At 50.6% G+C, this 24,873-nt stretch overlaps 1 protein-coding gene across 1 annotated transcript in view; it reads right to left on the bottom strand.

Annotated features, from left to right (window-relative positions):
- Positions 1 to 24,873, bottom strand: part of INTS1 (integrator complex subunit 1) — a 625,364-nt gene that overhangs the window by 126,728 nt on the left and 473,763 nt on the right. The window contains exon 36 of the mRNA XM_085629257.1: positions 19,413 to 19,543. Within this exon, the coding sequence (XP_085485383.1) occupies positions 19,413 to 19,543 (131 nt within the window). The remainder of the gene's footprint in view (positions 1 to 19,412; positions 19,544 to 24,873) is intronic.

Here is a 24,873-nt window from a genome sequence, read left to right as displayed (position 1 = left end):
TTCTGAGAAAGTATATTTTTATTCCCTATGTGGTTCTAAAAATATAACAAGCATATATTTTATATATATAAACCATTGGCCTAGAGTTCAGTTATTGAGTGTGTGAGACCATTTGCTGACTGAGTGTGTACAACAAGTGCTTTACACTGTCCTCTGGTACTGCCTTACTGCTCGACCAAGCTACCACTTTAGAGAGTAAGGTCATACCTAACTTTAACCTCTATCAGCCCCTGGGGGACTGTGGACTCTGTACACCCTGTACCTATTAGGGAACAGTATATACAGAGCCACTTTCTCACATTGGTGGATCAGCGGTGGGATACAAACTTGCATTTGTTGGACTACTTGGTTACCATCTGATCACACGACAGAACTCTTAAAAATTGCCTTTAGAATTCTGATTGGTCTTTCCAAAATTACTAAAAGTCTTGCTAGGGCCTTGCTTAAGTCCCATTAGAATTTAGAACAATAAAAGTCACTATAGTCAGGGTAGAGGGTTAGAACCGTCAGGTTAGAATGTCTCAAACAAACCCAGCTATTAGAGATAATAATAACATGGACCTGGTGGAGGAGCTCGACCTCACACCTTACTTACACTTGTCTTTCAAGGAATTGAGGTCCTTATGTAAAACTTAAAAAATTACAAATGGGTCTGCATCCAACCAAACTAGGGCTCCAGGAGCTCTTGGCTGAGTATGCGAAGGACCACCCATCTGAACATGGTGATGGCCAGTCAGATGAGGAAAGGGAAGCAGAAGAGGTTGACAACAACCCCCCTGGGCTATTCCCTAGGGAGGAGAGGGCACCCATACCCTCCCTCTCAAGAATTAGCATCTGGGAACCTAGAGACTACACAGGTGGCTCTGGTCCCAGAGAGAACACTGGGGGACCCCCCCAGTGAAGAGGACAGCCTTGTGAGGCTGGCCAAGAGATTAGAGCTAGAGTCCAGGCTCCTGGCTCTAGAAAAAGAAAGGAGAGAGATGGGTTTAGCACCCATCAATGGTGGCAGCAATAACAAAAATAAGGATAGGGAGGAAACTTCTGACCTTAAAATCCCCAAAGGGATTGTCCCTAAATTTGAGGAAGGTGATATCATCACCAAATGGTTCACAGCCTTTGAGAGGGCTTGTGATATCAGAAAAGTGAAGAAAACTCTCTGGGGGGCACTCCTGTGGGAACTGTTCTCTGGTAACTGCAGAGACAGGCTTCTGACCCTTTCTGGGCCAGAGGCAGGATCCTATGACCTCATGAAGAAAGCTCTGATTGAGGGATTTGGATTCACCACTGAGGAGTATAGAATTAGATTCAGGGGGGCTCACAAAACCCAGACCCAGTCCTGGATTGATTTTGTAGATTTCTCAGTGAAGACACTGGAGAACAAGTTACTTACCTTCGGTAACGATGTATCTGTAAGAAACATTAGTTAGTTAGATTCCTCACCTTGGAATATCCCCAGGCGTCAGACTGGATCCGGAAGATTTTTCGTCAGCAATACCCCTTGCGCGTCGCTAGGCGTCGTCTGCGGCTCCGCGTCCGTCGTCATCGGCGTCGTGCGCCGGAATGACGTCGTCGGAGTACTTAGACGCCGCCCTCGCGCGCTGACGTCAGTTCTTGTACATAGCTTTCCGCGCCAGGAACGCAGAGCCATGCAAAGACCGACACTGGTGCCAAAAATAAAATCTAGGGGCCTGAAAAGGATAACCTTAACCCTAGATGTCAGTTCGCAGAACGGGGAGGATGGGTGGGTCGGTGAGGAATCGAACTAACTAATGTTTCTTACAGATACATCGTTACCGAAGGTAAGTAACTTGTTCATCTGAAAGAAACACGTTAGTTAGATTCCTCACCTTAGAATAGATACCCAAGCAATACCATCCCCGGTGGTGGGTCCGCGAACCAAGATCACACCGGAACGTCCTGGAGGACAGAACGGCCAAAGAAGCCATCCCTCCGGACTTGGCTGTCAAGGCAATAATGTCTGGCAAACGTGTGTAGCGAAGCCCACGTAGCCGCCTGACAGATGTCCTGCAACGGGACTCCCCGTCCCAAAGCAGTAGTAGCCGCTGTGGCCCGAGTAGAATGGGCGCGCAGCCCAACAGGAGGGTCCTTTTTTGCCAAGGAGTAACAAATTTTGATGCACAAAACGACCCACCGAGAGATGATCCGTTTGTGCACAGCTTTCCCCTTCTTAGCACCCACGTATCCAACGAAAAGTTGGTCGTCCACCCGGAACTGCTTTGTGCGGTCCAAATAAAAGGAGAGCGCACGTTTTGGGTCCAGACGGTGGAGCCTCTCTTCCTCTTTGGAAGGATGCGGAGGCGGAAAGAAGGTGGGCAAGGTGACAGACTGCCCAAGATGAAAAGGAGTCACCACTTTCGGAAGAAAGGAGGGACGAGGCCGAAGGACAACCTTGTCCGGATGAACAGAGAGAAAAGGAGGCTTTGAAGATAAAGCCTGGAGCTCACTCGCCCGTCTAGCCGAGGTGATGGCTACCAGAAAAGCAGTCTTAAGAGTCAGAAGACGAAGAGGACAATTGTGAAGAGGCTCAAAGGGAGCGCACATCAGGAATGTCAAGACAAGATTCAAGTCCCACTGAGGCATTACAAAAGGGACAGGAGGGAACGTGTGAGTAATGCCTTTTAGAAAGCGTGTAACTACAGGGGACTTGAAAAGAGAAGGCTGATCAGGAAGCCGCAAGAAGGCAGAGATGGCAGCAAGATAACCTTTCAGAGTGCCCAGGGCAGAGCCCTGCCGGGCCAAAGAAAGAAGAAACAGTAGAACCTCAGAAAGAGGGGCGGAAAGGGGATCCACAGCCTTTGCTGTGCACCATGCCACAAATTTGTTCCACCGGCAGGCGTATACCGTCTTTGTGGAGGGACGCCTGGCTGCCAGAATGATATCACAGACTTCAGGAGGCAAGTCAAATGGCATCAACTGCCGCCGCTCAATCTCCACGCATGGAGGTGGAGGCTGGACAGGTTCGGGTGGAGGACCGTCCCCTGCTGCTGCGACAGAAGATCCTCCCGAAGGGGCAGACGTATCGGAGGATCGGTCAGCATACTGAGTAGCTCGGGATACCAGTACCTTCGTGCCCAATCCGGAGCCACTAAGATGACTTGGGCCCGGTCGTGCCTGATCTTCTTCAGCACTCTGGGCATTAGTGGTATAGGCGGAAAGGCGTACAACAGACCGCAACTCCACTCGTGACGAAAAGCGTCGCCGAGCGAGTGCCGCCTTGGAAATTCCAACGCGCAGAACTGCTGACATTGCACATTCTCTTCGGTGGCGGATAAATCTAACCAAGGCTCTCCCCACTGCTGAAAGAGACCTTGCGCCACTTCGGAGTTCAGACGCCATTCGTGATCCATCATGCACCGGCGGCTGAGTTCGTCTGCTCTGGCGTTCAGAGAGCCCGCCAGATGTTGAACCACTAGGGTGACGCCCTGGTGTTCCAGCCACGTCCAGAGGCGCAGAGCCTCCTGACAAAGGGTCCACGACCCCACCCCGCCCTGTTTGTTGCAATACCACATGGCGGTGGTGTTGTCCGTGAACACCTGCACGACACTTCCCCTGACAGAGGGAAGGAAGGCTTTCAGTGCAAGTCGGATCGCTCTCAACTCCAACAGGTTGATGTGGAGACGAGACTCCGCCGGAGACCAGAGGCCTCTGATCTCCGCCTCTCCCATATGGCCACCCCATCCCAGGAGGGACGCATCCGTCACTACGACATGCTCCGGTTGGGGAAGGGAGAGGCTCTTGCCCTTGACCCAATCGCGGTCCGTGAGCCACCACTGCAACTGCTGTGCAGTGCCCTCCGAGATCAAGACATGGTCGGACAGGTTGACGTGATGCTGGGCCCACTGAAACTTCAGGTCCCACTGCAGAGCCCGCATGCGCCGCCTGGCGTGATGCACTAGTAGGATGCAGGAGGCCATCAGCCCCAGAAGCCGCAACACTAGCCTGACCGAAACCCAGGATAGAGGCCGAAAGATGGGAATCAGGGCCTGTATATCCCGGACCCGCTGTTATGGCGGATAGACCCGGAACTGCGCCGAATCGAGAACCGCTCCGATGAAGAGGAGCTTCTGAGAGGGACTCAAGTGTGACTTCGGCACGTTGATGGAAAACCCCAGCAAATGCAGGAGATCCGCCGTAGTCTGGAGGTGGGAGATGACTGTCTGGGGCGAGCCCGCCTTCAACAACCAGTCGTCGAGATAGGGGAAGACTGGAACCCCTGATCTGCGCAGATGAGCTGCGACGAACCGCCATCACTTTCGTGAACACCCGAGGGGCACTGGTGAGGCCGAAGGGGAGCACGGTAAACTGAAAGTGCTCTTGGCCCACCGTGAACCGCAGGTAACGCCGGTGGGCCGGCAGGACGGGGATGTGGAAATATGCGTCCTGCAAGTCCAACGCTACCATCCAGTCTCCAGGGTCTAGGGCAGCTAGAACCTGAGCCAAAGTTAACATCTTGAACCTTTCCTTCCGGAGGAAGGCATTGACGTTCCGGAGGTCCAAGATAGGGTGTAGGCCCCCTTTGCCCTTCTTGGGAACCAGAAAGTAGTGGGAATAACAACCACGACCTACTTCTGGGCTCGGAACGCGCTCGACGGCCCCCTTGGCCAAGAGGGCCGAAACTTCCTCGTGGAGAAGATGCAAATGATCCCCCGAGATACGGTGGTGCTGCGGTGGCATGGCTGGAGGGGTCGTCTCGAAGGGGAGGGAGTAGCCCCTTCGGACGATTTGCAGCACCCACCTGTCCGATGTGATGGACCGCCAGTGGAGCAGGTGATGGCGAACTCTGCCTCCCACTGGCGATGAATGGGCCTGAAAGCTCGGACTAGGAAGGCTTTGAGGCGGATGCTGCCGGGGTGGATGTGGGCTGACCTCGTCGTCCTCCAGAACCGCCTCGGCGGAAACCACGTCCGCGACCGCGCGCAGGTTGGTTCTGCGGCTGGTGGCTAGGCGTACGTGAGGAGGCACCCCTTCCTTGGCCACGAAAGGGGCGAAAAGCGGAAGTTTGCGACCGCAGGGCCGAGAGGCCCAAGGACTTGGCCGTAGCCCGGGAGTCCTTAAAGCGATTCAGCGCACTGTCCGCTTTCTCGCCGAAAAGGCGAGTGCCATCAAAGGGCATGTCCATGAGGGTGCTCTGGACATTGCCCGAAAAGGACGTGGACCGCAGCCAGGCGTGACGTCTATGCGCCACTGAGGTAGAAATCGCCCTACCCAGCGAGTCCGTAGTGTCAAGCCCACATCGGATAGCATGTCGCGCTGCATCCCTCCCATCGGCCAGAGCCTGGGTAAGTCGTGTCTGGACCTCCTCCGGACACAGGGGCAGCACGTCCTCCATCGTATCCCACAGAGAGTGGGAATAACGGTCCAAGAGGCAGGCGGTGTTCAAAGACCGCAGGCCCAAACTAAGGGAGGAGAACAGCTTTTTGCCAAACTGTTCCAGCCTCTTGGAATCCCGGTCCGGCGGAGCGGTCGGGAAGGAGGATTGGGAGGTAGAGGCCTGGATAACCAGGCTCTCGGGGGTAGGGTGTTGGGACAGAAAACTGGGGTCGCCCGGAGCAGGGCGGTGGCGCCTGGCGACGTTCCTGTCCACAGGAGGAACTGTGGAGGGCTTGGACCAGGTGCCCTGCAGAACGTCAGTGAGGGCCTCATTGAATGGCAGCAGAGGCTCAGTGGAGCTTGCTGCAGACTGAAGCACCTCAGTGAGGACGTTCGTCCTCACAGCCACGGCAGGTAGCTCGAGCCCAAGGGCTGCGGCCGCCTTGCGCAGCACCACAGAGAAAGCAGCACCCTCCTCCGAAGCCACAGTCGGAGGAGAGATGAATCCAGTGTCTGGAGAGGTATCCAGGCCACTGGCCTCCCCCAGTTCATCTGCCCAGTCCTGTGACAGTTGAGCCTGAACGGCCATAGGATCCTCGGATCCCTCCCAGTTGTCCCCATCATCCGATTCCTGGTATGCAGGAGGAAGGATCGGAGCCGGGCGATAGACAAAATGTGTCTCCAGCGGCGCCGAACGCGGCGTCCATCGACGCCGTATCGGCGCCGGGCCCGGAGTGGGGCTGAACCGGGGCTCGACGCCGAGCGGACTCGGCGTCGGAGGTGGTACCGGTGTCGACGCCGGCGGAGGAGGCGTGACGAGGTCGACCGGCGTCGGCGGGGACTCGGTAACGGGTCCCTCGGGCGCTTGCGGCGTCGAGGCCGGAGCCGTCAACGGCGCCGGGCCGGAGCCGCCGGCAGGCAAGGTTGCCCAGTCGGGTCCGCGGGGCCCGAAGGCGCGCCAGCGGGCGTCGACGGCGGAGCCAGGTTCCTCATGGCCGAGAGGAAGGCACTGACTTCCGCCGGCGTCGCGTCAGTCCCAGGGACCGGTGGGTATGGGGACTTGCGCGGCGCCTGCGGCACCGCCGGAGCCGCGGGGGTGGAACCACCCTGACCCTCGGCCGAGTCGCGCGACCGGCGAGGGGAGTCCGAAGAGCGGTGTCGCCTCTTGGACTTCTTGGAGTGCTTCAACTTACCCGAAGACTTGGATCCCGACGACCGATGATGACGTCGGCTGCGGCTCCGCGACCGATCCTTGGACCTCCTCCTGGACCGGGATCGAGAGGGGCGCGGAGCCGAGTGGCGAATCTCGAGAAGCTTACGGGACCGCTCCCGTCTAGCCTTCGAGGTCAGGGCCTTGCAGTCCGAACACGACTCCGCGTCGTGGTCGAGGCCCAAGCAGTAAAGGCACCGGCGGTGATGGTCCGTAACCAACATCAAGCGGCTACAGTCAGCACAGGCTTTAAAACCAGGCATCCTACCGGCACCGGAGTTGAGACAGGATCAAAAAGGATCGAAAAAGTTAGTCAAAAAGTGACTAAAGGGGTAGCTCTCCCGGATCTGCGCTTACTGGCGCGGAAAAAAGAAGAACTGACGTCAGCGCGCGAGGGCGGCGTCTAAGTACTCCGACGACGTCATTCCGGCGCACGACGCCGATGACGGACGCGAAGCCGCAGACGACGCCTAGCGACGCGCAAGGGGTATTGCTGACGAAAAATCTTCCGGATCCAGTCTGACGCCTGGGGATATTCTAAGGTGAGGAATCTAACTAACGTGTTTCTTTCAGATTGGTTGGTTAGCTGGACATGGTGTGCAGGATTTTACTGGATTGTACAATTTATTCATGAAGGAACATATTTTGAGTAACTGCACAAATGAAAAGTTGCATCAGCATTTGGTAGACCTAGGTCTAATTTCTCCCCAAGAATTGGGAAAGAAGGCAGACCACTGGGTCAAGACTAGGGTGACCAAGACAACCACTGGGGGTGACCAAAAGAAAGTGGTCACAAAACCTGCCCAGGGGAAAGGTGGTGAGAATCCCCAAGATAAAAAGTCTGAGTCTTCCAAAGGGCCCCAAAAACCTGTTCAGGTGGGTGGGACCCAAACTACTCCCTATGTGCCCCAACCATATAGGGGGAAGAACTTTGATCCCTTAAAGGCCTGGTGTAATACCTGTAAAAAGCAGGGACACCTAACTGTAGCTTGCCCCCAAAACAAAGCCCCTAAGGCACCCAGTACAGCTACTCCTGGGGCAGCAAGCATACAAATGGGATCAGAGGTGTACCCTGAGCAAATCTGGGAACACACTGAAGCAAGTTTAGTCTCCTTGGGAGAAGTGGAGTTTGCCACTGTAGCTGTGTGGCCCCCCAACCTAAAGAAATACTTACAGTACCCCTGGGTGAATGGAACTAGGGTAGAAGCTCTGAGGGATACAGGTGCCAGTGTCACTATGGTGAAAGACACACTGGTTTCCCCTGAGCAATACTTGATTGGGAAGTCTTACCCAGTCACCAACGCTGACAGTGTCACCACTATTCATCCCATGGCCATGGTAACATTAGGCTGGGGGGGGTGGTTACTGGCCTGAAACAGGTAGTGGTCTCTCCAAAGTTGCCAGCTGCCTGTCTGCTTGGAAATGATCTGGAAACCTCAGCCTGGGCTGAGGTTGAACTGAAGGCCCATGCAGCCATGCTGGGCATCCCTGAATTGGTGAGTGTGCAAACCAGAGCACAGAGCAAGAGGAAGGGTGAAAAAGTAGGTCTGGAGTCTGGAATAATGGCCCAGCCAACCAAGAGAAAAGGAAAGAAGACTGGGGAACCATCTTCTACACAGCAAACCATTCAGGACCCCTCTCCCCAGGGAGAGGATTTGGATACCCCTGAGGGAACTGAGTCCATGGAGCTTGACCCTTACCAGGTTGAACTCTTGGGCCCAGGGGGACCCTCTAGGGAAGAGCTGTGCCAGGGTCAGCGACACTGTCCCACTCTTGAAAGCCTGAGGCAGCAAGCTGTTTCAGAAGCCAGGGGAGATGTCAGTGGTACCCACAGAGCTTATTGGGAAGAGGGATTACTGTATGCTGAGGCAAGAAACCCCACTCCTGGAGCCACCAGGAGGGTGGTAGTGCCACAGAAGTACAGGGAGTTCCTCCTAACTTTGGCTCATGACATCCCCCTAGCTGGACATCTGGGGCAATCCAAAACTTGGGAAAGGCTAGTGAGTCACTTCTACTGGCCCCAGATGCACCAAAAGGTGAAGGAGTTTGTCAGCTCCTGTGTCACCTGTCAGACCAGTGGCAAGACAGGTGGCCACCCAAAGGCCCCCCTCATTCCACTACCAGTGGTGGGGGTCCCCTTTGAAAGGGTAGGAGTGGACATTGTGGGTCCACTTGAGCCACCCACAGCCTCAGGGAACAAGTTTATTCTAGTGGTAGTGGATCATGCCACTAGGTACCCTGAAGCAATTCACCTTAGGACTACTACAGCTCCTGCAGTAGCCAAGGCCCTCCTGGGTGTCTTCACCAGGGTGGGTTTTCCTAAGGAGGTGGTTTCAGACAGAGGTTCCAACTTCATGTCTGCTTACCTAACACACATGTGGAAGGAGTGTGGGGTGCAGTATAAGTTTACTACCCCCTACCACCCACAAACCAATGGCCTTGTTGAGAGATTCAACAAGACATTGAAAGGTATGATCATGGGGCTCCCTGAAAAACTCAAAAGGAGATGGGATGTCCTGTTACCATGCCTGCTTTTCGCTTACAGGGAAGTGCCACAGAAGGGAGTAGGTTTCTCACCCTTTAAACTTCTGTTTGGTCATCCTGTAAGGGGACCACTTTTTCTTGTAAAAGAGGGCTGGGAGAGGCCTCTTCAAGAACCCAAACAAGACATAGTGGACTATGTGCTTGGCCTAAGGTCCAGAATGGCTGAGTACATGGAAAAGGCATCCAAGAACCTTGAGGCCAGCCAGGAGCTCCAGAAGCACTGGTATGACCAAAAAGCTGCACTGGTTGAATTTCAACCTGGGCAACAGGTGTGGGTTTTGGAGCCAGTGGCTCCAAGGGCTCTCCAAGATAAATGGAGTGGCCCTTACCCTATCCTAGAAAGAAAGAGTGAGGTCACCTATCTAGTTGACCTGGGCACTAGCAGGACACCCAAAAGGGTCATCCATGTGAACCGCCTTAAACTCTACAATGATAGGGCTGACACCACCATGCTGATGGTGACTGATGAAGAACAGGAAGCAGAGAGTGAACCACTCCCTGATCTCCTATCCTACAGCCCAAAAGATGGGTCAGTAGAGGGTGTGATTTTCTCAGACACCCTCTCTGCCCAACAGCAGACTGACTGCAAGCAAGTCTTGCAACAATATGCTAGCCTCTTTTCCCTGACCCCTGGTCTGACAAACTGGTGTACCCATGATGTGGACACTGGTGACAGTGCACCTGTCAAAAACAAAATCTATCGACAGTCAGATCAAGTCAAGGAAAGCATCAAAGCTGAGGTCAGCAAGATGCTGGAGTTAGGGGTCATTGAGCCTTCTGAGAGCCCCTGGGCTAGCCCAGTGGTTCTAGTCCCCAAACCTCATCAACAGGGTGAAAAGAGAGAGATGAGGTTCTGTGTGGATTATAGAGGGCTCAACTCTGTCACCAAGACAGATGCTCATCCTATCCCAAGAGCAGATGAACTGATAGATAAATTGGGGGCTGCCAAATTCCTCAGTACCTTTGACTTAACTGCAGGGTACTGGCAGATTGGCATGGCCCCAGGAGCAAAAGAAAAGACAGCATTCTCCAACCCTGATGGGCATTATCAGTTTACTGTGATGCCCTTTGGGTTAAAGAATGCCCCTGCCACCTTCCAGAGGTTGGTGAACCATGTCCTAGCTGGGTTGGAGTCCTTTAGTGCAGCTTATCTTGATGATATTGCTGTCTTTAGCTCCACCTGGCAGGATCACCTGATCCACCTTGGGAAGGTTTTAGAGGCTCTGCAGAATGCAGGTCTCACTATCAAGGCATCCAAATGCCAGATAGGACAGGGCACTGTGGTGTACTTGGGCCACCTTGTAGGTGGAGGCCAGGTACAGCCCTTACAGCCCAAGATCCAGGCCATCATGGACTGGACAGCTCCAACAACCCAGACCCAAGTCAGGGCATTCCTTGGTTTGACTGGGTACTACAGGAGGTTTGTGAAGGGGTATGGGTCCATTGTGACCCCCCTCACAGAACTCACCTCCAAGAAAATGCCCAAGAAAGTTAACTGGACAGTTAGTTGTCAAAAGGCTTTTGACACCCTAAAAGAAGCAATGTGCTCAGCACCAATTCTAAAAGCTCCAGATTATGCCAAGCAGTTCATAGTGCAGACTGATGCCTCTGAGCTAGGGATAGGAGCGGTCCTATCCCAGACCAATGATGAAGGCCAAGACCAACCTGTTGCTTTTATAAGCAGGAGGCTACTCCCCAGAGAGCAGCGTTGGAGTGCCATTGAGAGGGAGGCCTTTGCTGTGGTTTGGTCCCTGAAGAAGCTGAGGCCATACTTGTTTGGCACCCACTTCCTAGTTCAAACTGACCACAGACCTCTCAGATGGCTAATGCAGATGAAAGGGGAAAATCCAAAACTACTAAGGTGGTCCATCTCCCTACAGGGAATGGACTTTGAAGTGGAACACAGACCAGGGACTGCCCATGCCAATGCAGATGGACTTTCCAGGTTCTTCCACTTAGACAATGAAGACTCCATAGGACAAGGTTAGTCTCATCACCTCTCGTTTGGGGGGGGGGGGGGGGGGGGGGGTTGTGTGAGAAAGTGCCATCTTTCTTGCATGGTATGCCCCCACTTTTTGCTAAATTGCTGAATGTACTTTGATTAAGTGTACCTTGGACTCCTGCCAATCAGGTGCCCAGGGCCTATGTTCCTTCCTTAAAACACACCAACTCCAAATTGGCAAACCCTAGCCACATGTCAGCCCCTGGTAAATGGTACCCTAGGTACCCAGGGCCTTGTGGCCAGGGAAGGCCTCTAGGGGCTGCAGCACTCGTTGTGCCACCCTTAGAGGCCCTGTACCCTTACACACACACACACTGCCTTTGCAGGCTGAGTGTCTGGGTGCAAGGCAAAACAAAGAGTCGACATGGCACACATCTCTGTGTGCCATGCCCATCACCTACACTGCCAAGGCATATATCAGTCACCCCTCTAGCTGGGTGCCTTACGCCTATGGTGTGGGCACAGGAGCAGGAGCCCTGTGCCCCTACAGTACCCGGGTCCATTCCTGGGCACTGTAAGTGCAGTGCTGCCATTTAAGAGTACATGGTGCTGAGAGCTCGTCAAACACGAGCTCCACAGCACCATAATGGCAACACTGAAGACTGGGAAGTTTGGTATCAAACTTCTCAGCACATTAAACCCACACTGATGCCAGTGTGGGATTTAATGTACTAAGCACCCCAGAGGGCATCTTAGAGATGCCCCCTTACAGCTAACCTACAATCCACGTCTGCTCTGAGGCTGCCCAGGCTGCCACACAGCAGACACGTTGCTGGACCCCTGGGTGGGAGAGCCCCTGCTCTCCCGGGCCTGCAACAATGCACATCCTGGGTGAGGTGATAAATCTCCTCCCCCAGGATGAGCAAAGGGAAGCTTCAAAGGCATGCCGCCTCTTGGAGTTTCCCCAGGCCACTACAACCCCCCACTCTGGCGGGAAGCTTGGCCGGAAACCCCATACAAGGACAGGGGATGTGCCAGCCTGCCCACCCCACCCCTCAGGTGGGGGAGGCGAGGTGAAGCACATCTCCGGGCTCCCACCATCTTGAAGATGGGGGGCCCTACCCTATCAGGATTAGGCTACTGCCCCCCTCCCACAGGAGAGAGGCAGGATAGGGGGTGTACCCACCCCAGGACAAGGACCCATTGGTTCCTGGCCTTCACCTACCTGTAACGCCCCTAAATCTAGTATTTAGGGGCACCCTGAACCTTCCTTCCCCAGATTCCAGATTCGAAAAACTACAAGAAGAGCAAGAAGAACAAAGACCTGCCCTGCAACTGCTAAAAAGGGAAGAAGACACCAACTGCTTTGGCCCCAGCCCTACCGGCCTGTCGACTCCCGGACCTGCACCAGCGCGGCATCTCTAGTGGCCAGCAACCTCACCAAACCCCGGAGGACCTGGCTACCTTTTGGCTCTAAGCCCCTGGGACTCCCATGAGTAGAGGCTTTACTCAGAAACCTATTCCTAACCCCTGGCAGCAGCCCGGAACCGCGAACCCAGCACACTCTGCACCAGCCAAGCCTGGCCAGTGCCGGAGTGGACAAAGACCCTGAGGACGACCCCACGGCGACTGTGACCCCGAGTCCGGCACCCAAGGACCCCCCTCAACATTCCGGAAGAAGCCTGCCGCCTCAGAACAGAGTGCCACCCCAACCGCGATCAACAAGAGGGTAAGATTTCCGACATCAAAAGGCACCCCTGCACCCGGCGCCCTGCGGCCCCCTGTGCCCAATCCCGGGGTACCCACCTAACCTACAACTACCCAACTTACCTCTCGAAGTGGTGGTGGCACCTGAAGCATCCTCGTCCCCGAGCTTGCAGCCTTTTTCCAAACCGGAACATTCCCATTGATTTCCATTGAGCGCCCGACGGCTCAAAAGCACCCTGCACCCAGCCGCCCGAGTGGCCCTGGCAGTGCAATCTCTACACTTGCCTACTTCCCCACTTGCCCTGAGTGGGTGACTAGGAGCCCAGCTCCCACAGCCGCATGGCCTGCTAGTCAGCAGCCACCAAACCAGGCCCCCCTATTCCTCATAGGCTAACATTGGGCCTAACTCTCTCTGCACCCGGCCGTCCTGAAACCGCTGAGGGTGAACTGACTGTACCTACCTGACACTGGGAGACCCCTGAGTCTATGCCCAGAACTTCAACTCTGCCAGTCGAGAACTTACCCTTAAACCGCGATCTTCATTTTCCTCATAGGGTAACATTGGCTGGCTTTTTCTTGGAAATTCTTCTAAGTGTGAACTTTTCAAAACTCAAAATATTCACCAAAAATGAACCGAGTACCAAAAACGAATTTACTCACCTGCTCTTAGGTGAGCTCCCAGTGCTGGATCTTGGTGCCCAGCCCTGACTCTGAAATGTACCCACAACTACACTTACCTTTAACTCCTTTTTCTTCCATAGGAAACCATTGACTGCTTTTCTGTGAAATTTCTTCTAAGTGTTGATTTCTGCAATCTTGAAATATTCTTTTAAAATCGTACAATTTCTGCAAACGTAATTACTTACCTGTTTCTGATAAAGACCCCAGTGCTGAGTCTAGGTACCCAGACCTGGATTACAAAAGTAACGATAAAGTACTCTACCTGCAACTTGAATTTCTTGCCATAGAGATCTATTGAATGTTTTCTTTGAAATATTTTCTAAGTGTCAACTTTTGAAATAGCGAAGTATTATTTAAAAATCAGTACAGTAATTAAGTCGACTTTCACCACTTGATTCTGAATATTGTCCCAGGGCTGGATTTAGGAACCAGACCTGGAATTCCAAAAGTAATCTGAAAAGTAATTTATTACAAATAACCTGAATTTATCATTGAGCTCAATGCATTGTTATGTTTAGGAAATAGGATTGTTTATTGCAACCAACTGTGACTATTTACAAAAATCCATTGCTTATTGCAAGAGTATTTATATTCAACCTCTCATTCTGAGAAAGTATATTTTTATTCCCTTTGTGGTTCTAAAAATATAACAAGCATATATTTTATATATATAAACCATTGGCCTAGAGTTCAGTTATTGAGTGTGTGAGACCATTTGCTAACTGAGTGTGTACAACAAGTGCTTTACACTGCCCTCTGGTACTGCCTTACTGCTCGACCAAGCTACCACTTTAGAGAGTAAGGTCATACCTAACTTTAACCTCTATCAGCCCCTGGGGGACTGTGGACTCTGTACACCCTGTCCCTATTAGGGAACAGTATATACAGAGCCACTTTCTCACACATGGGAATCAGTCCTTTTATTAATAAAAATTAAAAACATCACAATAGGTCATTTAAACAATGATACCTGACCAGGAAAACGTATGAACGCTGATAAGGCCAACAAGTAACCTATTACAGTAGTCACAGCAAGTTCTTGCTGGGTTAGAGAGAGAGAGCAAACAGTAAAACATCAGACAACTGGGCAGATAAAGATTGTAATGGCCCATGCAACAAACTTTTCCCAGCATTCAGCATAGATGGTTTTGGTAGCTGGACACCAATATTCCCCACTTCAGGGGGAATGTCAAAAGCAGTTAACTGTTGAAGTTTAAACTCTATACATTGAGGTGTAGGTTGTGTAGGGCCAGATGCACAACTCTGCCCTGCTGCTATAACAGAAAGCTCTACCAAAACCACAGCTGGATCGGAGGACAGGTGCTCATGGCCAGATGTTCTGGGTAGCAATCTCTTTTGGGCCAATCCAGGACCAATAAGATGACTTGGGTCCTGTTGTTTCTGATGATCTTCAATACTTTGGGGAGGAGATTTAGTGGCAGGAAGGCGTACAGGAGTCCAGATCTCAATTCCAGGTCAAAGGCATCCTGAGGTACAATTGCCTGGGGAACTCCAATGTGCAAAATTTTGGACAACCGTGTTCTCAGCATCAGTGAAAAGATCAAGCCACCGTTTTCCCCCCTGACGGAAGATGCCCAGCAAGAAGATGCCCCGCACCACCTCTGAGTATAATAGCTGTTAATGATCAACTAGGCACTGCCAACTGAGTTTGTATCCCCTGGTGTTTAAAGATCTTGGAAGGTGGTGTACTACTTGGAAGCTGCCGTGACGACTCAAGAAGTTCCAAGAGATATAAAGCCTCCTGGCACAGGATCCACAATCCTATTCCACCCTGCTTGTTGCAGTACCACATGGTGGTGTCTGTGAGGACCTGCAATCAATCCACCTTGACAGATAAAGTGAAGGATTTTAGTGCCAAGCAAATCACTGATGTGAAGGCAGGTTTCCACCAGAGTTGAGATTCCTCTGAACTCCAGCTCTCCCAGATCTTTCAGCCCAGCAATGATGCATCCATCGCAACGGTTAGTTCTTGGTGAGGTAGGTAGAGGGGTTTGCCACAGGTCCAACTGAGGTCTAGCAACCACCGGAACAGATTCTTTGTGGTCTTCTCAGACACCTGGATTGAATCTGACAGTCCTTGGTGTTGATCCACTGCAGAGACTGCATGTGCCACCTCTCATGGTCCACAATTAGGATGCAGGAGGCCAGGTGGCCAAGAATACTCCACCCTACCCTAAAGAGATTCGGGTCAAAGGTCGAAACATTGGGATCATAGCCTGAATGTCCTAGACTCGGGAGGTTGAGTGAGGGTCCGAAACTGCACCAATGCAGAATGGCCCCAATTGAGGGGAGGTGCTGCGAAGGTGTGAGGTGTGACTTTGGCACGTTGATTGAGACCTCATAAGAGGTTCATCTTCATCTAAAGGTGGTCTACAAGTGTGAGGCGAGCTTGCCTTGAGCAGCCAGTCAATGAAATATGGGAAGACTGGTACTTCCAACCTCCGTAAATGCGCTGCAACCACAAACATCACCTATATGAATACCCAAAGGGCACTGGTGAGGCTGAAGAGGACCACAGAGAACTGAAAGCAGTCATGGTCCACCTGTAACCGCAGGTCTGTGGGATTGCAGGACGGGGATGTAGAAATATGTTCCATTCAAATCCATCGCCAGCATCCAGTCTCCTAGATCCAGGGAAGACAAAACTTGATCCATGGTAAGCTTCTTGAAATGATCATTCTTGACGAAGACGTTCAGAGGGCGAAGGTCTGGAACAGTCCTCCACCTTTCTTTGGCACCAGGAAATATTGGGAGTAGCGCCTAGCCCCTTTTTCTGGTGCCAATACCATCTAGATCACCCCCTTGTCCAAGAGGGCTTCAACTTTGGAGGATGGACAAGAGGCCCTTCAATGGTCACTAAGGTATCAGTGGCAGATAAGGAGGCATTGAGAGAAAAGATAGGGAGTAGCGATTATTGACAATCTCTAGTTCTCATCAGTCTGATGTAATGCTACCCTAGAAGGTAATAACTTATCCTGCATACAACAGGGTGCCACTGTGAACCAAAGGGCAAACTAAAGTGTTATGAAGCAGTGGCAGGAGGGGCTGGAGACTGGGTAGTATGTTGCCCCTGAGGACCTAGATGGTGTCTGATGGATCCCTGACCTTTCTCTTAAAAGGGCTGGGAGGTCTGTTGCTGTTGATGCAGGCTTAGGCATTGTCTCTGCTGTAGGACAATTCCGAAGCCTCAAAAAGGGTGATATTGTTGGGGATACTGCCACACAGGCTTAGAGAGGCCAATGGAGAGCGCTGTTGCTCTGCTTGACTTAAAGCGCCCCAGTGCCAAGTTCACTACGTCCCTGAAGACACAGGTGCCATCGAATGGCATATTCATCAATGATCTGTGAACGTGACTGGAGAAGCCCATGTATCTTATTTAAGAACAGCACCAAAATACCATGCTTGTACCAACTGCCTTACCGAAGCAATCAGTGGTGTAAAGTGCCGACCTGAGAATGTACTTTGCAGCATCTTGCCTGGCTTGTATTATTTGCTACAAATTTGCACATGTGTCACCTGGGACCGCGGGCAATATTTCACTCACCATGTCCCATAGAATGTGGGAATAACTTCCGAAGAAGCAACATTTGACTAACCTAAGGTTCCAATCTGGAGGAGTGGTAGGAAAAGAGTTAGGGTTGAGTCTGCTAGGTGTCATTTACACCTCAAGACATACAGTGGTGGGGTGCTAATGTAGGAAAGATGGATCCCCAGGGCAAGTCTATGTCACCATGCGATTTAACGGATTATGAAAGGGGAAGAACCAGGGTGGGCCCAAATGCCCATTAAGGTGTCCGTATGGGCTTCACTGAATGGGAGAGGTGTTTTGAGGAGGTCTGCCCTGGCTGCAAGACTTCCATCAAGGCTGAAGGCAGCTGAGATAACCATGGCAAATGTTGCAGATTGCTCTGTGGGATGTCCAGGTGGAGGGTAGAGGCTGGTATCAGGTGACATATCAAGACCACTGGCATCTTGGAAATCTACACATAAATTTGGGAGTTATAATCTCCATCATCATTATAGGGTTCAGGGTCATAGAACCAATGTGGTTAAAAAAAACAAAGGTGCCTCTTCTGTGTCCAAAATCCGCATGAGGCTGGTCGGGTTGTGTTTAGGTTAAAGTGGGCGTGACTTATGTCTAGGTCACAGCGGACTTGTTTCTGAAAGGACAATTAGTTCTTCCTCCAGCATCAATAGATAGGGAACAGGTGAGGATATCAGTGCCGGGTGTGAAGTCAGAGCAGGCATTGGTATGGGAACCGGAGGAGGGTCAAGAGGGACAGCCACAATTGGGATGAACTAGAAGCCTCCTCAGATCCTTGGAAACCTGAAGCACGACAGAGTAAAGAGTGTCGTAAACTGGCAACATGGCCTTTTTGAAGGCTATGAGATGTTGCAGAGGCATTGATGGGCCTGAAACTCAGGCTGGATAGGGACGATTTGCAGAATCGGTTCCGCAGTCAGAGACCCGAACCAAGATTAAAAGGCACCCTGAATTTCGCTCAACTTCCCTTGACAAGAATGGCTGGAAGAAGTAGAATCGGGTATTACCTTTTACCTTCTTGTGGTTCTTTTTAGTCTTTGACTTACCTGACAACTTGGAAGCTCGCCTCTCTAGGGTGTGAGAACGCATCTGCGTGCTACACTTCGAACAAGACCACCCTTGTCTGCTTTCTATCGGTGTTCAACGACATAGAGCATGACCTTGAGGTCTCAGTTTCACCAAAGCACAGTTGCGGCACGACTTCGAGTCATGTGAGGAGCCCAGACACAAACTTTGTGCAGCAAAGTCACCAACACCTGCTGATGGCAGTCTTTGGAGGGTTTAAAGTCGGTCAATTTAGTGGGAGATATTTTCAGTTGCACACTGTGAAAAATGTGGCAGAGAACTTTCTGCCGCAGATAGGAAAATGAGGGAGTAGCCCGACATCCACATCAGAAAGCAAAGAAAGATAGGAACTGACATTGATGCACAGAGCTGGCATTTTTATGTGCCCCCATTGTCACTTTGGGGCTGGACAGACCCAATGCAGAGCTGCATCACGCCACGTACCAGCGCATGAGGGAATTGCGGTGAAAAATCTCCAGATCCAGTCTGACGCCTAATGGCATTCACAAGGAATCTTCAGTTAGAAGTATGAAGGCTTAATATTTCACCTCGGTGAGCATGTCATACATCATAGTCAGGCACAAGACACCACAAGCATAAAGCATGCACGTCAGACACTGGCATCTGCCTCTTGCACTAAGGCAATGACAAAGTATGAGACAAAGTGAAAAACTCCATTAGAGAAATTGGAATGTTTTTGAAAAACACATGCAAAACATTGAGGCAAACCCTTGTTGCTGGAGAATCCTAACTGTAGTAAATTTTTAAAAAAAGGAATGACTGACAGCACAGTGGATGGTGCGGTTTTGGATCTGCTTCATAACCTCTGGTAAGGACACCCTGGGGGAGTTCTGGTTGACACAACTGTGTCATTACTTTGAGCTTGATGTGTGGATCACTGAACATTTTCCAAATCTAGTTTAGCAACCGGTTCTAGAGGAGGAATCTGCAATAAGAAAGCCTACTTTCTAAATATGCTAGAAGAGTTAAAGGTCAAATAGCTGGAGGTTAACTGTGATCAGTAAAGCAATTGGCACCTGTTTGCGATTATCCATTCTGCCTGTGAATTTCACAAAATGAACATAATTCACACGCTACTGGCATGTGGGAGAAAATGAGTTTTACAGAGAATACGATTTCCTCTTGGGGATGCATTTCCGTTCTTTCCCTCCTTATATCATGATGAGACCTTGGAAGAGAAAACGTCTTCCATTGCTCAGCTAATCATGTGAGAAAACTGCTCCGTTGCCCATTAATTGAATAGTCAATACACAATGGCTGCCAAATGGCAAATATTCACTGGCAATGTTCAATTAAAAAAAGAAAAATACGACGCTCTCTCACTCTATTTGAAAGCAGGTACGCACCTCAGCTCTCTCTGCTTGCTGAGCAAAATACTGATGCACCGGTGCAAAGTTGTCCAGTTGGATTGGTGAGTCAGGACCGTCAGCAGATAAGGGCGAAAAGAAAGTACCTGGGATCCTGAGGTACCTTTCACCTTAAAACAAAATAAGTTATTAGGAAAATTACAAAGGGAAACTTAAGATGCGGTCCTCAATAAATAACTGAAACTTTCCCTTTTAGTGTATAATTCCACAACTAAGATCAGTGGTATACAAATAAACTACCCAGAAGAATAACAGCTATGGAAAATACAAACCAATTTAGAGTAGGTGCTCTTTTATTTCAGCCACTTTAATTCATGTAGGTCTGTTCGCATACAATCAGCTCAATGCATTCTTCAGTCAATTCACAATCATGCTGTATTATTTTTTTATTTTGGCCCAAATTATTTTGTCACTTTTAAATAACGTTTAAACGCCTGATACCCTAATGGGAGATTAGACGCACTCTACAAATTCACATAACACAACATTTTGCTTCTTCATTTTCATCCACTGCCATAACTTAAAAGGCAAATGCTACTTACCAGTATGCATCTGTTCTTGGCATGTAGAGCTGCAGATCCACACACTTAGCATAGATCGCCACCCTGTGTTGGGCCCGGATGTTTGCACTTGTTTTTGTCCTGGAAAGTCTTTGGAAGTCATGAGGTAGGTGACTCCTCCTTTGGATCATAGTGCACATGGGCATCGGCTCCATCCTCAGATTGTTTTTCGCCAGCAGGGAAATGATAGAGCTTTGTAAGAAACAGGAAAGATGCCCATGTATGCTGCATCTAAATAAGATGGTACTGGAACAGATAAAGGTAGCCGGGGAGGCGGGTGGGCGTGTGTGGATCTGCAGCTCTACATGCCAAGAACAGATGCATACTGGTAAGTAGCATTTTCCATTCGAGGTATATGAGCTGCAGATCACACACTTAGCATAGATTGTATAGCAGTAACCATCCTTAGCGGCGACCACCAGTATCTGCTGCAGTAGTTTGAAATAGTGTTTTGAGAACAGCCTGGCCCACACTAGCTTGTTGTTTTGTTTGCACATCTACACAATAGTGTTTTGTGAATGTGTGCGGTGTAGACCATGTAGCTGCCCTGCAGATATCATCCAAGGGAATGTACCCTAAAAATGCCATAGAAGCCCCTATCTTTCGTGTAGAGTGGGCTTTTGGAGGAACAGATAAAGTACGTTTTGCTTTGTGGTAGCAGCTTTGTATGCATTTGACAATCCACCTAGCTATCCCAGACTTTGATATGGGGTTGCCTTTGTGTGGTGGTGAGAAAGACACAAAAAGTTGTTTACGAAAAGATTGTGTTCTCTCGATGTAATAAAGCAATGCTCTTTTTACATCTAAAGTATGAAGAGCTCTTTCTTCGACTGTCTGCGGTTGCGAGAAAAATACGGGCAACTTCACAGACTGATTGAGGTGGAAGGGAGAAATGACTTTTGGAAGGAATTTAGGATTAGTTCGTAGACCAACCTTATTATGATGGATTAGCAAAAAAGGTTCCTGGATAGTTAGTGCTTGTGGCTCACTAACTCTCCTAAGAGAAGCCACTACGAAAGCAACTTTCCATGTTAAGAATTGTAGCTCACATTTATGTAGAGGTTCAAAAGGAGGGCCCATTAGTCTCGTGAGAACGATGTTTAAATTCCACACAGGTGAGGGTGGAACTCTGGGAGGAATTATCCTTTTAAGGCCTTCCATAAAGGCTTTGATGGCAGGTACACTGAAAAGTGATAAGTGTTGTCTATTTAGTAGGTATGCTGCTATGGCAGCAAGGTGCAGTCTAATAGACGTATAGGCTAAGTTGCACCTTTGGAGGTGTAGCAGGTACCCTATGATGTGTTGGACAGACACGTCTAGGGGATTGATGGTGTTATGACAATATATCACAAATCGCTTCCACTTGGCTGCATAGCAGGCACTAGTGGTGGGACGTCTAGCTTCTTTAATGACGTTCATACAGTCAGGGGGAAGATTAAGGTAACCAAACTCTAAGACCTCAGGAGCCATATCGCAAGGTTGAGTTGAGCTGGGTCCGGGTGTCTGATCTCTCCACGGTTCTGGGTAAAGATGCGTGGTGAGAGGTGTAATTTTTGGTGCGGCGCTATGGACAGTTCCAGTAATGTGCTGCACCACGGTTGTCTGGCCCAAGTTGGAGCAACTAGAATGAGAGTTAGCGAGTGTTGCTGTAGTTTGCGTACCACCAGTGGAATGAGTGGGAGAGGCGGAAAAGCGTACGCAAATCTGCCTGACCAATTCATCCATATCGCATTGCCTTTGGACAATGGGTGTGGATATCTAGCGGCGAAGCTCGGGCATTTGCCGTTTTCGTGGGTGGCGAAGAGGTCTATGTGTGGTTGCCCCCACATTTGAAAGAAGGGCTGAAGAACTTGCGGATGAAGTTCCCACTCGCGGATCTGTTGTGTTTGACGACTTAACAGATCGGCTATGGTGTTTTGGACTCCCGGGACATGTTGGGCTAGGAGAAATATATTCTGTGGTATAGCCCATCTCCATATGCTCTATGCTAGCTGAGAGAGCTGCAGAGAGCGTGCCCCGCCTTGTTTCTGTATGTAGTACATGGCTGTCATGTTGTCTGTGCGGACTAAGACAGCTTTGTCGGATATTTGCTTTTGGAATGCTTTTAAGGCTAAGAATATGGCTAGTAACTCCAGGTGGTTGATGTGGAGTAACATTTGTTGAGGTGTCCTTCTGCCCTGCATGGTGTGATGTAATAGGTGAGCTTCCCATCCGGAGAGCGATGCGTCCGCTGTCATGACAATTTCCGGAACTGGCTCTAAGAACGGTCACCCTTAGGAAAGGTTTTTGGTGTTCCACCACTGCAGAGAGCGATGAGTGCGACCGTCTACCAACACCAGATCTGTTAGCTGACCTTGAGCCTGGTTCCATTGGCGTGCTAGACACTCTTGTAGTGGACGCATCTGAAATCTTGCGTGAGGCACTATAAATATGCAAGAGGCCATCATCCCTATGAGTTGCATGAACACTCGAACTGGAAGGGAGTGTTGAGGTTTAAATTTGGGAAGGAGAGCCTGCAAGCTTTCTATCCTGGCTGGAGTGAGATAGGCTAGCGCTCTTGAGGTGTCTATGGTGGCACTGAGGTATTGTTGTGTGTGGGATGGTTGCAGATGAGACTTGGTGTGGTTTACTGTGAACCCCAGGTCGTGGAGTAGTTGGATAGTCGCGTGAGTGTGGTGTACACACTGGTTGTATGAGCTGGCTTTTATGAGCCAGTCGTCGAGATATGGGAAGACGTGAATTTGCTGTCTTCTTAAGTGGACTGCTACTACCGCTAGGCACTTGGTAAATACCCTTGGTGCTGTTGTGACTCCGAACGGGAGCACTTTGAATTGATAGTGCTGCCCGTCCACTACAAATCTGAGATACTTTCTGTGAGCTTCGGGGAACGGGAAAATGGAAGTAGGCATCCTTGAGATCTATGGTAGCAAGGAAGTCGCCTTGTGAAAGAAGAGGAAGGACCTGCTGAAGTGTGACCATGTGGAAATGGTCTGAGTGTATGTATAGGTTTAGGGGTCTGAGGTCTAAAATAGGTCTCAGAGAGCCATCCTTCTTTGGTATGAGAAAATACAGGGAGTAGACTGCCGTGTTTTGTTGGCGCAGGGGAACCAGTTCTATTGCATTTTTTGTAGAAGGGAGATTACCTCCTGCTTTAGCAGTGATAGATGTTCTTGTGACATTGGACGCTGTTTGGGTGGTATGTTTGGGGGGGGTAGAGGTAAGTTCGAGACAGTAACCTGATTGAACAATCTGTTGCACCCACCTGTTTGTGGTGATGTTGGTCCAGACAGGAAGGAACTGTTGTAGTCTTCGCCCGACAGGAGTGGAATGGTCCGGGGGAAGCGGAGGGAAGTCATTGGGTAGGGGTGGAGGCAGAGCGGGTGTTGTTAGTCTTGCCTCTGCCCTGGTTATTGTTGCCTCTGTATCCTCCTCTCTGGTAACCTCTGGTGAAGGTTGACTGGGTGGAAGCCTTGTAAGAGATGGAAGGGTTGTCTGATGAGTAGCCTCTGGGGTTGCCTCTGTAGGAGGAGCGAAGAAAAGAACGTTTGGGAGCTTGCGATTGCAAGGCTCCCATTGATTTGGCTGTGTCCGTGTCCTTTTTCATCTTCTCCAGGGAGGAGTCTACATCAGGGCCAAAGAGGTGCTCTTGGTCGAATGGTTGGTTCAGGATCGAACTTTGTATCTCAGGTTTAAAGCCTGAAATGCGTAGCCAAGCGTGCCTACGCAAAAGGACACTGGTATTTACAGCTCTGGAGGCGATATTTGCCACATCGAGAGCACAACAAATGGAGGTATTGGTTATCAGTTTACCCTCCTGTATGAGGTTGATGGCTTTGTTTTTATATTTGTCTGGGATGTGTTGCAATAGGGACTAACTCGTCATAATGTGCCCTATCGTATCTGGCTAGCAGGGCCTGAGTGTTGGCGATGCGCCATATGTTAGCCGCTTGTGAGGCTGTCCTCTTGCCGGAGGCGTCCAAGAGTTTAGACTCTTTATCGGGCGGGGCTACGTCACCTGATGTCTGAGTGTTAGCTCTCTTCCTGGCATTGGATACCACCATGGAGTCGAATGGAACAGGGCCCTTAATGTAAGCTGGGTCTGTAGGGGCAGCTTTGTATTTCTTTTCTATGTGAGGGTCGATGACTCGAGCGTAACAGGATCTTTGAATACATCAGGAGCATGCTTAATACCTCCTTTGAGCATGGGTAAAGTAGATGTTGACCTTTGTGTGGTGTCAAAAGGAAAGTGTCCAACAAGAAATCCTCCTCGACGGGGTCTGTGTGTAAGTCGACCCCGTGGTACTGGGCAGCTCGGTGTACGAGCTGATGAAAGCCCATGGTGTCCTCTGGTGGGGAAGGCCTAGAGGGGTAGATGTCGTCTTGCGGGAGGTTAGGGACATCAGGTGTATTATAGTCATCCCAATGGTCAGGGGAACCAGGTGGGCTAGGATCCCCTAGTGGCACATCCTCCGCACCCCCCCGTGTCATCAGAGGTGTCATCTTCTACTGGTGTAGGAGATGGTGTAGGAGAATGAGGTGGTGGGGGAGGGGGAGGAGGGGTAGCGAAGGTGGTGGAGGAGGAGGTGGAGAAGGGACTCTAAGAGGGGATGTAGCAATGTCCCTCTTCTTAGGTGGTGGAGCAGGTGTAGGCTTGTCCAGTGGTCTTTCCCTGGAGCTGAGTGTCAATTGACCAGTTAGGGGGTCTTTAACCAGAGTTTTTTGTGCAGGGTCTGGTCGAAAAAGCTCTTCTGATGAAGGTTGGTTTTTCGGCACCGAGTGTTTCGGTTCCGAGGGCTTTTTCGGCATGGCTCAGAAGTGTCCTTGGGTTTGGACCCGTGTTGTTCTGCAGTCTCTGTATGCTTTTTCGGTCCCGATGATTT

This window comes from Triturus cristatus, chromosome 10, assembly GCF_964204655.1.
Source record: "Triturus cristatus chromosome 10, aTriCri1.1, whole genome shotgun sequence".
Taxonomy (NCBI): Eukaryota; Metazoa; Chordata; class Amphibia; order Caudata; family Salamandridae; genus Triturus; species Triturus cristatus.
Note: the sequence above shows the minus strand (reverse complement) of the source record. Positions and strands in the feature narration are given on the sequence as shown.